Raw genomic sequence first — 14267 nt, forward strand, 5'->3', positions numbered from 1 at the left:
TCAAGAGCAAGATTTTCAGGGAAATCCTCAACTAGCAAGTAATGTTACCACATAATAACAATGTTACAAAAGCATGGGCTTGCATGGTCAGGGTGAATGAGATGAAAGTGGTGGAGGTAGTTTGCATGTATGAATGAAACCTGTTGAAATGTTTGCTAGGCACTGAGACTCACCCCTGCATTCTTAGCTACATAGGAGTTTGTGATCTCAGTACTGAGTTTCAAAGACAGCCTGGACAGAAAAGTTGATGACATTGGGATCCAATTAACCAGCAAAAAGCTAGAAGTGGAGCTATGGGCTATGGTTCAAGTAGTAGAGAGTCAGCCTTGAGCAAGAAAAAACAAGCAAAAGTATGAGGCTCTGAGTTCAAGCTCCAGTACCAGAAAAAGAAAGAGAAAAAAAAAAAAGAAGAAAAAAAGTTTGAGGAAAATGACATAGAAGGTGTGGTTGATATATTTGCGCACGCGCACAATGTGTGTGTGTGTGTGTGTGTATGAGAGAGAGAAGGAGGGAGACAGGGAGACAGAAGGAGATAGAAGGAAAGTAAAGAAGGAAGGGTCAAAAGATCTCACCTTTCAAAATTAAAAGGCCAGTCATTTCTACCTTTCCTTCTGAAATTTAACCTTTAGTTTATAGATTCAGAAACAGTTGTAGAAGAGTCAGGAATTTTCCCAGAGTGGGGCACTGGTGGTTCATGCCTATAATTCCAGCTACTCAGGAGGCTGAGATCTTAGTATTGTGGTTCAAAGCCAGTCCAGGCAGGAAAGGCTATGAAACTCTTATCTCCAATTAAGCTCAGGGTCAGAGCCAAGTTGCTGTGTGCATGTACACATACATACACACAGAGGCACTCAAGACCAGACTGAGAAGCTCCTCTGAGTATTATGTCTTACTCTTGAGCTTCTAAGGACTTACCAGGAAAAAGAAAACTAATCCAAGGTCCAAATCCATGAAACTAGTTGTGGGTTCTGTTTAGCTGTAGTTGCTTATTACACAGACACTGATCCATAGCGAGCAAATTAAGCAGTCAATATATTAAGCAATTAAGTCAATTAAGTAATGAAGCAGTTACAAGAGTCGACAAGGAGGGAAGGCATGCTCGGTGTCATCACAAGAATCCGGTCAGCTAGGGTAGCAACTCTATGTGTGCCATGCATAAAGGCTTTCGAGCTGGATACCAGTGGCTCTCGCCTGTACTCCAAGTTACTCAGGAGGCTGAGATCTGACAATTCTACTGGTAACGTCTCTTGACTGTTTGGTGCTGCTTGTTAGATGAAGTAACTTGATTTTGACTGATTATCTTTGTATCCCCTGGCGTGCTTCATTGCAGCTGGGCTCAGAGCTGTGTCCTTGGAGCTTCTCCATCTGGTTCAGGGCACCGGGACTCCTTCTGCCCCAGCCTTGGTACTTCCTCTGCATTCATAGAGAACCGAAGCCTCAGGGAAATGGGGTGGTTTGAGAAAACACCTAACCAGACCAGTCCATTTGATCTCTAAGTAAAATGCACCTGACAAGAGACTTTGGTATTTCCTCACCTTGCTGAAGTTACATCTCATACTTCTCTACTGTTCTTTCCTTCTCTCAGGACAGGACACAGCTTGGGCAGTGAGAGTTATTTATCACGTCACATGGTTAAAGTACTGTGTTTAGATCTTGGAATGCATTAGAAATGCAGCAATCCATCTGATTCTTCCAGAACCTCATTCTTTCTCTTTCCCAAATTCAACTTGCAAGCATCCTCTTGGGGTTTTTTTTTCCTTGTAAAAATCAGAACATTACCTGGATCTTTTTCTTTGTAGAAGCTCTGTTCCTTCCTTCTGTCTTTCTCTAACATTTATCTTTTCTATTCTTATTAAACATATCCCCCCAACTCTATACTGTACCCCTCTTTGCCTGCTACCTTACCTGCAGCCAGAAGATGTCATGAGCTAACAAAGGATAAAGATCTTATATTATTATATATTATTTATCATTATATTTAGAAAGGCAAAAGGAGAAGGGTACCTTAGCATATTTTTCAGAAAATACCCTTGACACTTTAGAAATACCCGTGATAGTACAGAAATAAGCAAAATATTATGTTCATAAGACAGTGATGGATGAGCCTGGGGAACAAGAGAAAGCAAGCTGGGAAGGCTTGAACAATCCCTGAAAGTCAGCCAGAGAGTCTAGATTCGTTAAAGTAGAGGAAGGAGGGCTAACATCTTTTTTTATGTCTTTTAAAGAAGTAAAGCTTGAGGGCCAGGAGTTTGGCCTAGTGGTTAAAGTGCTTGCCTAGCATGCATGAAGACCCAGGTTCGATTCCTCGGTACCGCATACATAGAAAAAAGCCGGAAGTGGTGCTGTGGCTCAAGTGGTAGAGCTCTAGCCTTGAGAAAGTCCAAGGACAGTGCTCAGGCCCTGAGTTCAAGCCCACCACTGGCAAAAAAAAAGAAGTAAAGCTTGAAATAACATGGGATATGACAAATTATACAGGACTCTAGACACGTACACACAGTGAGACCGAAGGAAGATACTCTCGGGGGAGGACTGCAAAAGTGCAATGCAATACCCATGTGCCTTGGGTCCTATAAAATAACATTTCTTGAAATGAACCTCAAAGAAATGGGGGGAGGGAATGAAAGTAAAGTTTGGGAAAATCAAGAAGCTGGGGATGGTTGTGCAGTCTAAAAAAGAGCTTTGAAAGCCTCAGGAAGCATTGGAATGAGCGAGTCAGATTTCAGGTTGCATTGTTTGTGCATTTGACTGTCTGTGACCTTGGGAAGTTTCCTTTGGGCTCAGTTTGTTTATTTATTGCTTATTTATGCCTCACAGCTCTGTTGTCAGAGTTAAATATGATAGTGGCTTGGAAACAGTGTGTACGTGTCAGGTGCTCAGTGAGGTTTGCTCGCCTTTTCTCACTCTGTCTCTGCTGGGAAAAGTGCTGTAATGATCAAGACTCTGGAATGGGATAGTGATGGAAAGGCCAGGTGCAGTATAAGAAACTGTCCCAAGGGTGAAGTTTCAGGACTTTGTGATCACAAGACCAAAGACAGTGGAGTACAGAGATCTTTAAAAGGCCTGGCCCCTGGTAACTAACAAAGTTAGGAGAGGATCTGGTTTAAAGGAAAAGACAATTTAGGGTAATTTCCACTGACCTGGAGATAGACCCTTGTCCTTCATGCGTTGGAGGTGATATGGATTTGTTTTCTCCACCCACTAAAGAAGTAAATGACAGAAAAGAATTTTAAACAGACAGAGCACATTTATTTGAACTAGAGAAAAGTAGACAGACTCTCCATTAGAAGATCCCCAAAGAGGAGGCTCACAGAGTCCACTCCAAGGACAGTTACTATAGCACCGAGGCACCTTCCCTGTGCTGATTGGCTGGTGGTTTAGGACTGCCATGCCCCAGCTCTTTACACTGATTGAGCAGGCACCCAGGGCATGAATGGGAAGAAACTTTTTTTTTTTTTTTGGCCAGTTCTGGGCTTGGGCTCAGGGTGTGAGCACTGTCCTTGGACTTTCTCAGTGCTGGAGCTCTACCCCTTAAGCCACAGCACCACTTCTGGCTTTTTTCTATGTATGTAGTACCAAGGAATCGAACATGCATGCTAGACCAAACACCCTGCCCTGGGAAGAAACTTTTTAGCAGGAGCTGTGGAAACAAGAACGGCCCTGATGGTCCAGGTTATCTGACACCTGTTACTGCTACACCTTTTGATTTCTGTCTACCTGACAGTTTACCTTACTTCCTCTCGTATTTGTGGGATCAACATTTAGGAGAGAAGTAGATGAGTGATGTTTTCTATCTAGCTTGGGAATACCCTGTGAGACATGATAAATGGTATGTGTTTTTACTATGCAGCTGTGTCTGGCACAATCAAACACGTGAAGGGCTACTGGTTAACAGTGTGTTTTTTTTAAAGAAATAGTAAACGACTTAAAATAGACTTAATACACACGAGGCACAGGATAAACAACAAAAATCACACCTGAGGCTAGTTTTTCATGCCTATCGACTCAGGAGGTTGAGATCTAAGGATCAAGGTTCAAAGCCAGCCTGGACAGGAAAGTCTGTGAAACTTTTATCTCCAATTAACCAGGGAAAAAGAAAGAAAGAAAGAAAAAAGGCCAAAAGTGGACCTGTGGCTTAAATGGTAGAGCACTAGTTTTGAGCATAAAAAGCTCAAGGACAAAGCCAAAGCCAAGTCCTGCGTTCAAGCTCCAGGACCACCACACACACACACACACACACACACACACACACACACACACACACACACACACACACACATATATACACACACACACACGCATCTATGCATGCACTACAAATGAATCTGTGGCTCTAGTAGTGGAGTTCCAGCCTTGAGTGTAAAAGCCAAAGCAAGAGAAAAGAAGACAAAACTCAAGTGGACAGAGAGGCTTTAGAAGACATAGTTGTAGATTAACTTTAGCACATAAGGCGCTGTGAATGGCATAACCATCTCTTTAACTCTGAACCCTAACAACTCTCCCCCTTGATAAAAGCCATGCATGACACCATGGTTGTCTTGGGACAGGTAGGTCACACTTAGGGAAACCCTTGTGAGAAGCCAGGCAAATCAATGGCAAAGTTAGGAGACCTGAGAATACTTATTTAGACTTTTGCCTCTGAGCAGAGTGGAGCCCGAAGGTTCCCACTGGTGTACCCCAAAAGTTCTTGGAAATCTTTCTAAGTATTTCATCCAAGGCATACATGTAAAAAAAGCATGCAGGAGTATGAGTTGTGTCCAGCTGCTGTAACAAAACACTGTAGACTGTGGGGCTTAAAACAGAAATGTGTCCTTTCTCCCAGTTGCAAAGTCTGGCAGCATGAGATCAGGGTGCAGTTTCTGGTGAGAGGCTCCTTTCTGGCCAGAGACTTCTGTTCCCACATAACAGCATGTCTTCTGCTGTTGGCTGCTTTCCCCATATGTACTCATGAGTTGCAGGAACTAGCTCTGTGTAGCTCCTCCTCCCATCATAGAGTTCTACCTTGGGACCTCTTTTGAACCTAATGATCTCCAGAAATGGCTCCATCTTCAAATGCCATCACATAAGGATTGGCTTCAACATAGGAATTTTGGAAGGACACACTTCAGTTCAGAGCAGTCACCTATATGGCTTTGTATAGATTCTGTGATTTCAGCCTGTGTTAACTTCCCTTTTATCAGAAAGAAGTCTCTACACAATGAATGTGCTCTTGCAGAAATGAATGAGTAGTCCCATTAGATAATGACATGAAAGGTAGGAAAATCCCTATTTACATCCCTAGAGTTTAACATTGTTGAACTTCCTTTCTTATTTCTCAAGCTAGAAATGATATGTTCTTAAGAGTGCCTAATCCTGGAAATGAGTTCATGAAGTGTGGATAAATTCACTGTTGACATTTAGTCCATTTATACCAATCCAGGCTAACAAGGGTTATCTTATCACAATAAGGAAAATTAAAAGGAGAGGGAAAAACAATCCAGGCACTAGTGGCTCATGGCTGTAATCCAGAGCCACTCAGATCTGAGAATAAAAATCTAAAGCTAGCCTGGGCAGGAAAGTATGTGAGACTCTTATCTCCAGCTAACCAGCAAAATGCCAGCTGAGGTATGGCTACCATTGTGTAACATCAACCTTGAGAGATAAGGCTAAGAAACAGCCACCAGGCCCTGAGTTCAAACCAACCCCACACCCACACGAAACAAAATGAAACAAACAAAATGTATCCTATTTGGGACTCACAATGAAGATAAGTAGCATTAAATAGGCTCTTTTATTTAAAAATCACAGTATAATTTGTTATGTTTGAGAAAACGGATTCATATTTAGTGTTAGGATCATTTAAAGGCAAAATAAAAATGTCTCATGACTCAATGACATAGTACTAAAATCAAACATTTCCGTTCAAGTATGCTATGGGAAAGTCAAGGTTCTGAATCATTAAGAAAAAAATGTGAAATCGGGGCCGGGAGTTTGGCCTAGTGGTAGAGTGCTTGCCTAGCATGCATGAAGACCCGGGTTTGATTCCTCGGTACCACATACATAGCAAAAAGCCCGGAGTGGTGCTGAGGCTCAAGTGGTAGGGTGCTAGCCTTGAGAAAGTCCAAGGATAGTGCTCAAGCCCTGACCCCAAGCCCAGGACTGGCAAAAAAAAAAAAAGTGAAATGCTACCAAATTCTATGTACAAGATCAGGATTCTAGGTAATAAAATAATTCTGTAATTGGATTCATGACTGGATTAGATTTCAGCTGCTATCATGAAAAAAAGTAACTCTTGGCTGATGGATGTTAATTTACTTTCTATACATTTATATGGAAATCTATATATACCTATATATCAGCAGAGTGCTTACCTTGAGTAGATAAATAAAATTTTTATTTAAGAAGTTAAAAATACTAGCTGGGAGCTGGTGGCTTACGTCTGTAATCCTAGCTACTCAGGAGACTGAGCTCTGAGGATCACGGCTCAAAGTCAGCCTGGGCACTTAAAGTCCGTGAGACTTTTATCTCCAACTAACAACCAGAAAATGGGAAGTGATGCTGAGGCTCAAAGTGGTAGAGGTGAGATCAGGGACAGTGCCCAGCCCTGATTTCAAGCCCCACGACCAACCAAAAAAAAAAGTAAATTAAGGGATTAAAAACATTTATAAACATTTTTGCATGCATTTATGCCAGTATTATGGCTTGAATTTACAGCTTCAAGATTGCTAATGTTACTTACAGCTGGCACTCTGACCACTTGAGCCACATCCCCGGTCTGTTACATTGCTGGATAATTAGAGATGGAGTCTTGTGGATTTTTCCACTCTGAGGTGGACCTGCAATCCTCAGCTCTCAGTCTCAGGAACAGCTAGGATTACAGGCTACATCACCGACAGATGGCTGTACTATACCCACTGGTATAGCTATACCTAAAACATATTCTTGTAGTTCAGAAGACAAATGTACAATATTGGCAATTAATCTTCATTACAGAGATACTGTTGCTTTGAAGAAAATAAGTCTGGATTGATCATTGAATTCTCAGGGTAGTTAAAAGGGTGAATCTTGTAAAAACAAAAATTGGAAGGAGGAGGTCTCCTTAAGAGAAAAAAATTAAAGAAGTATTGCAAGATGATACTTAGCCTAAATACAAGAGCTGTGTGTGTGTGTGTGTGTGTGTGTGTGTGTGTGTGTGAGAGAGAGAGAGAGACAGGGGTGGGGGGAAGGCTGGCAGAGAGAGACAGAAAAAAAGACAGCGAATGAGAGACTGGATCTGGATCTGCCCCAAAGTGCAATGATTTGAGAAGACTGTTTTGTTCAAATTCTTGAAAGAAAAATTAAAACAACAAAAAAGTAACTTCCTTTTCACATTCAGGCTTGGTGCTTGCAAGTACCCACTAGTGCTTATTTCCAGGGCCTTTCCGGACAGGACCACTCACCAGGCAGCCAGCCTCACCGGGGGTGACCAGGGACGGGAGGTTGTGTGGAGATCTATCTTCACCAGTATTCTGGACAAGCGGGAGCTGTCCTTTGTGAGAACGGCCCTAGGTTCTGCCGTCCATCTGGGCTCAGTCCTTCACCACCGGGCCCAGCCCCGCAGCCTGGGCTCTGGGCTCCCCAGAAACCAGCGTCCGATCGCTGGGCGACAGCCCCCCGCCCCAGCCCTTCCTCTTGATCAGCTTTCTTGTGTTTCTTAATCCTCGCTCCCCACCAGGTCCATGGAGGGCAGCCCGTCCCTGCGGCGCACCATGGTGATGCGGGAGAAGGGCCGGCGCCAGGCTGTGCGGGGCCCCGCGTTCATGTTCAACGACCGCGGCACCAGCCTGACGGCGGAGGAGGAGCGCTTCCTCGACGCCGCCGAGTACGGCAACATCCCCGTGGTGCGCAAGATGCTGGAGGAGTCGCAGACGCTCAACGTGAACTGCGTGGACTACATGGGGCAGAACGCGCTGCAGCTGGCGGTGGGCAACGAGCACCTGGAGGTGACGGAGCTGCTGCTCAAGAAGGAGAACCTGGCGCGCATCGGCGACGCGCTGCTGCTTGCCATCAGCAAGGGCTACGTGCGCATCGTGGAGGCCATCCTCAACCACCCCGGCTTCGCCGCCAGCGGGCGCCTGACGCTCAGCCCCTGCGAGCAGGAGCTGCAGGACGACGACTTCTACGCCTACGACGAGGACGGCACGCGCTTCTCGCCCGACATCACGCCCATCATCCTGGCGGCGCACTGCCAGAAGTACGAGGTGGTGCATATGCTGCTGCTCAAGGGCGCGCGCATCGAGCGGCCGCACGACTACTTCTGCAAGTGCGCCGACTGCGCCGAGAAGCAGCGCCACGACTCCTTCAGCCACTCGCGCTCGCGCATCAACGCCTACAAGGGGCTGGCCAGCCCGGCCTACCTGTCCCTGTCCAGCGAGGACCCCGTGCTCACCGCCCTGGAGCTCAGCAACGAGCTGGCCAAGCTGGCCAACATCGAGAAGGAGTTCAAGGTGAGCGTGGGCATGGCGGCGCCTCCCCCACCAACCCTCCGGCGGCGCCCGCCCCTTGGTGATCTGCGCCCCGCGCCCCTGCCGCTCTGCTCCCTGCGCCCCTACCTCTCTGCGCCCCGCACCCCTGCGGCTCTGGCCAATACCCCCCTGGCTGATCTTCGCCCAGCACCTCTGCGGCTCTACCCAATACCCCGCACCCCTGCGGCTCTGCGCTCCGCACCCCTGCCGCTCTGCACCTGGCACCCCTGCTGCTCTGAGCCCCGCACCCCTGCCACTCTGCCCAATACCCTACAACCCTGCCGCTCTGCTCCCTGTGCCCCTGCGGCTCTGCGCCCCGCACCCCTGCGGCTCTGCGCCCCGCGCCCCTGCCGCTCTGCCCAATATCCCGCACCCCTGCCGTCCTGCACCCCTGCACCCCTGCGGCTCTGCGCCCCGCACCCCTGCAGCTCTGCCCAATATCCCCCCCCCCCCCCGGCTGATCTTCGCCCAGCACCTCTGCGGCTCTACACTCCGCACCCCTGCGGCTCTGAGCCTGGCACCCCTGCCGCTCTGCCCAATACCCCACAACCCTGCCGCTCTGCTCCCCGCGCCCCTGCCGCTCTGCCCAATACCCCGCACCCCTGCCGTTCTGCATCCTGCACCCCTGCGGCTCTGCATCCCGCACTCCTGCGGCTCTGCCCAACAACCCCCCCTGGCTGATCCGTGCCCCGCGCCCCTGCCGCTCTGCCCAATACCCCCCCACCCCCCCCCCCCCCGGCTGATCTTCGCCCGGCACCTCTGCGGCTCTACCCAATACCCCGCACCCCTGCCGTTCCGCACCCCCACCCTTGCGGCTCTGCCCAATACCCTACAACCCTGCTGCTCTGCGCCCCTCACCCCTGCGGCTCTGCCCCAAACCCCCTTGCACCCTGCACCCCGCGGGCTCTGCGCTGCACTCCTGCCCCACAGCCCGCACCCTGTCCACTCGCCCGGCTTCCCTGCCGCTGCTAGGATCCTTTCTTCCCTCCAGTCGGCTCAAGAGCAGTTCTGTCCGTGGATTTCAGGTCCCCGGGAGTTGGGAAGCAGCCTCTGTGCTGAACTCTCCATGACAGCCTGAGACAAATCTGCCGGACGATGTGTGGACGTTGGGTTAGAGAGCTGCAGCGATGCTGTTCTGTGTTTTGAGTGGAACGTCCTGTTAGAGGGATCTGGTGTGAACTTCTTTTCCAAATTCTTCTTCCTGATTTATAGATTTTTGGGGGTGTTGGTAGGGGGTAGGCCCAATACTGAGACTTGAACTCGGGTCCTGGGCGCTGTTCCTTGGTGTTTTCACTCAAGGCCATGATGCACCACTTGAGCCACGGCTCTAATCTGGCTTTTTGGTGGTTAATCGGAGATGAGTCAGCTCCTGCTGGAGTTGGCTTCAAACCCATCCTCAGACCTCAACCTCCTGAGTTACAGGTGTGAGCCGCTGGCAGCTGACAAGATTTGTAGGGTAACACCCAACGCAGAAGTGACATCAGTTTTGTTTTTCTTTCCCTGCAAGGCTACACTGCCTCTAGGGTGTGGTAATTAACCAGCTGGCTGCTTTGAGCACACTCCCCTACCCCATCTCCCTGCATAACTAAAAAGACTTTTTCAAGAGTCCAAGCATGTAAATAGTCCTTTAGAATAAAAAGGCAAAAAGACTAGTATCAGATACTATTAGAATTATTTCACTACAGTAACAGTGTCTGTCCTTGAATTCTACAAGTGAGGGGGGTCACAGCCGTGACAAATGTACATTCTGAGTGTTAAGCCATCTATGTAAGGTCAACCCAGAAACACAAGAACAGCCACATGACTTTGCTTTAATGGATTTTAATTTAATGAGTGAACATTTTTCCTGAACATCTTCTCCAGTCAGTTTTGTGAAAATTGTACATTAACGATAGACTATTTTTATTTATTTTACTGGTTACTGTATCATCCTAGGCATTGTGAATTCATCTATTGGATCTAGGGCCAAATGATTTTTTTAAATTTCTAGCCCTGGTCTAAAGCTATCAGCTCTTGTTAGCTCCCACTTTCAGCCTAAGATGATTGTGGATGCTGAATTCAGTGCCTTGAATTCTTTTCCAGATGAGTGCATCCTTTCAGTGTTGTATCCATCAAAGAAAAGTGATCATTCTATCTTTGACATCTTTATCCAGTTTTTCATATTTAAGTGAGAACCCATCAGGTAAAACTAGAAATACAATTCAGGTTAAGGAAGATCTACTTTGTCCTGGAAAATATCATGGGGAAATTCCTTTCTCTCCTTTCTGAATTCATACCTAATATCCAAGACATTCATCCACCTATTTAGACTCCTCCCCGTACAGATCTCTAATGAACATGTAAAGCCAGCAAAAATTTTTTTTTCCTGATACAAAAGTTAAGCGTACATATAGTACAAATTTGGGGGAATGTGAGGGGAAATACAAAGAAGAAAATAAGTATCATTTTCTATACCCAGTCCCTTTAAAAGCATTTATTATCTGGTATTCAAAAAGAATTACTTCTTTGGACTTGAAAATAAATTTTCTTTAAGAGAGAATGGACCTGAGCTCAAGCCCAGGACTGGCGAGAGAGGGGGGCAGGGAGAGGTATAGAGAAAAGATAAAAAATATTTCAGGCAAAATACCTCTAAATATCACTTCTTTATTTCTGACACAGTACTAAAACATAATTCTAATTTTATTTATCTGGCATTTCTTTCAAATGTCACAGAAACTTTGTTTTTATGTACCTTGCTTGGTATATATTGAAACTCTGCAAAAGAAATTCTATAAAAGGGAATCTTTTCGAAGGTTATGTTTCAATAATTCACTAAAGATGGTGATGTCTGATGTTTGCAATTCTGTCCCAAGAAGTCATCTCAGTGAAGCGATGGAGAGAGAATTTGTTATTCATAGTTTTCCCCTGAAGCTGGCTAAATCCAGATTAGTCATGCTCAGAATCTCCTTCCTTCTGATTTGAAGAGTGACCTCTGCTAATCTAAGGTAGGCAAGTATCATGAACAGCAAAAAAGAGTAGACACAACTGAGTTTTAGAGGACAGTCATGGAGCTTCCAAATACTTTGTGGGCGTACAAAAGCCGTCTCAACCTGGAAGACCCTGTCTCTGGATTGTATGGGAAGCCGTTTAGTCAGGCAATTTTCTCTGTGCTCAGCTTCTATTAGCTCTTCAGAAATTAGAGCTCCTAAAGATTGGAGTGGACAGAGACCTCCTTCCCCCTCTCCTTTCCCCTTGTCTGGATGTACCTTGTGTTTTATTTCCCATTTTCATCTGTGCTGACTCTTCCTCTTCTGCCTAACACACCTCCTCAACCTCTCCTCTCACCCATTTGTCAGGGCTTTCAACAGACAGAGACAATGGATTCTTTCAGAGTCCTGACCCAGAGTGTCTAAGCTGAGCAAGGGCAGAGCAAATGAGACTCTGTCTACAGAAAGCAGGTAACCTAATTTTCCTGTCCTGGATGTTTGCTTCCTTCTTTCTGCATAGGGACATTGAACTCCAACTACTAGCTTTGAAAGAACAAATAATGCATTCCCTAGTGAAAAAGAAGTCATGAGATTTTCCCCCTTTTCAGACACCAGTGCCTATTTTGTTTTATGGATAGGCTGCTCTATGTAATATCTCAGCCCTCAGATTACTTCAGAGAAGCGTCTAGACCTGCAGAGTGTTCAAAATTCCTCCAGATCATGGAGCTGAAAGCATATGAAAGTCATATTCCTAGAGGTCAATCATCTATGGTATAGATGTAGATAAATTAATGGAGGGCAGACCAGTGATGGGTTATTAAAGGATATTTTGATGTGCAGGTGCTGGGTGAAGCTGTTCCTAGCTACAGAATAATGGACAAGATGGACACTGGATCTAATCCCGTGCATGTCACTGATGACAAAGCCATCATTTATTAAGCTGGGAGAACACAAATTAGAATTTCCTAATTTTGACTGAGAGCAGGATACATTTATATTTTGCCAGTCCTGAGACTTGAACTCAGGGCCTGAGCACTGTCCTTGGGCTGGGGCTACTGGTCTGCCACTTGAGCCACAGCACCATTTCTGGCTTTTTCTATGTATGTGGTACCGAGGAATCGAACCCGGGTCTTCATGAATGCTAGGCAAGCACTCTACCACTAGGCCAAACTCCTGGCCCTAGCACTTTTTATTTTTTGTAGCAGAGCAAACAAATACCAGGCCATCTGTCTTCTCTGTGCCTCTGTTTTCCTCTCCTTAAAGTAGAAAAGCAGTTTCAATATCTGTCATTTAGAGAGGTAAGGAAAAAGAAAAGGTATATAATCCAAAAAGCAAGATTGGATGGGCTATACATATATCTCATATGTGTGTGTGTGTGTGTGTGTGTGTGTGTGTGTGTGTGTGTGTGTGTATCTGAGAGAGAGAGAAAGAGAGAACATGAGCAGGAATATACAAAAGCAGAAGCTGTCAGGAGGCTGAGATCTGAGCATCAAGGTTTGAAATCAGCCTGAGCAGAAAAGACTGTGAGAATTTTATGTCTAATTAACCAACAGAAAAGCTGAGTGTAGAGTGATGCCTCAAGTGGTAGAGCCCCAACATGAAGCTGAAAATAAAGCAGTTAAATACACACACACACACACACACACACACACACACACACACACACACACACACACACACACACACCACTGTTATCTTCAGCACTTGTGCAATAAACATCTCCCAACAAGATCTGTCTACGTTGTTAAGAAAACAGAGCCTTATCCTGGTAACTTTCAGGATTATCATTTTTGGTTTCTCAAGTGATCTTTCAGTGTGAAAAATTACAAAGATTTTCTTTAAAACTGGACCACTTACCAATGATGGTTTTAAAAGGTACTGAGTCATTATTTAGATGTTATTGCAAGTGTGAGAACTAAATTTTCTTCAAATCAATGTGTGTGTGTGTGTGTGTGTGTGTGTGTGTGCGCGCACGCGCGCTGATACTGGGGCTTAAACTCAGAATCTGGATGCTGCCTGAGAATGTGACTTAGTGGAAGAATGCTTGCCTAGCATACATGAAGCCCACAGTTCCTCAGCACAACAGAAAAGGCCAAAAATGGTGCTGTGGCTCAAGTGGTAGAGTGCTAGCCTTGAGCAAAAAAGCTCAGGAATGGTGCCCCGGCCCTGAGTTCAAGCCCTGGGACTGCAAAGAAGACAAAGAAGGAGGAGGAGGGGGAGGGGGAGGAGGAAGAAGAAGAGGAGAAAAGAAAGGAAAAGAAAAGAAAGAAAGAAGAATCTGGGTGTTATCCCTTCCATTTTTGCTCAAGGCTGGCACTTTATCATTTGAGCTACACCTCTACTTCCAGCTTTTTGCTGGTAAATTGGAGATAATAATCTTATGGACTTTTCCTGCCAGGGCTGGCTTTGAACCTTGATCCTCATATCTCAGCCTCCTGAGTAACTAAAATTACAGATTAGAGCCTCTGGTGCATGGCTCTTTTATAGAGAAATGGCTGTCCTATTACAAAACAGTCTGGACTGAAGGGCAAAATGAGGAAATCTTATCTGAAAGGAATGGACCTGGATTTAATATTTCTGTATGGTATATGGACATGGATTTAATATTTCTGTATGCTATAGCAAAATATTTCATTAGTCTTTCAGAAAGGGAAGGCAGATGGATGTTTAACTGACACCACACAGAAACCAGAGCCTGAACATTTTATTAATTTTATCAGTTGCATGTACTAACTTGAATGGAGGCCAGAGATTGAAATTTTATTCATTGTATGTATCTGTGCCCTTATGAGGGAAAAGGGATTAATGGTAATGTTTCTTT

General features: G+C 45.6%; 1 protein-coding gene across 6 annotated transcripts in view; it reads left to right on the forward strand.

Moving 5' to 3' along the window:
• The window catches only part of Trpc3 (transient receptor potential cation channel subfamily C member 3), a 62080-nt gene that overhangs the window by 12126 nt on the left and 35687 nt on the right, over nt 1–14267 (forward strand). For all 6 annotated transcript variants that reach the window (XM_090356624.1, XM_090356625.1, XM_090356626.1 and 3 more), the window contains exon 2: nt 7691–8462. In XM_090356624.1, coding sequence (XP_090212750.1) covers nt 7691–8462 — 772 coding nt within the window. The remainder of the gene's footprint in view (nt 1–7690; nt 8463–14267) is intronic.

Source organism: Megascapheus bottae, chromosome 23 (genome assembly GCF_031878675.1).
Source record: "Megascapheus bottae isolate mThoBot1 chromosome 23, mThoBot2.hap1, whole genome shotgun sequence".
Classification (NCBI taxonomy): Eukaryota; Metazoa; Chordata; class Mammalia; order Rodentia; family Geomyidae; genus Megascapheus; species Megascapheus bottae.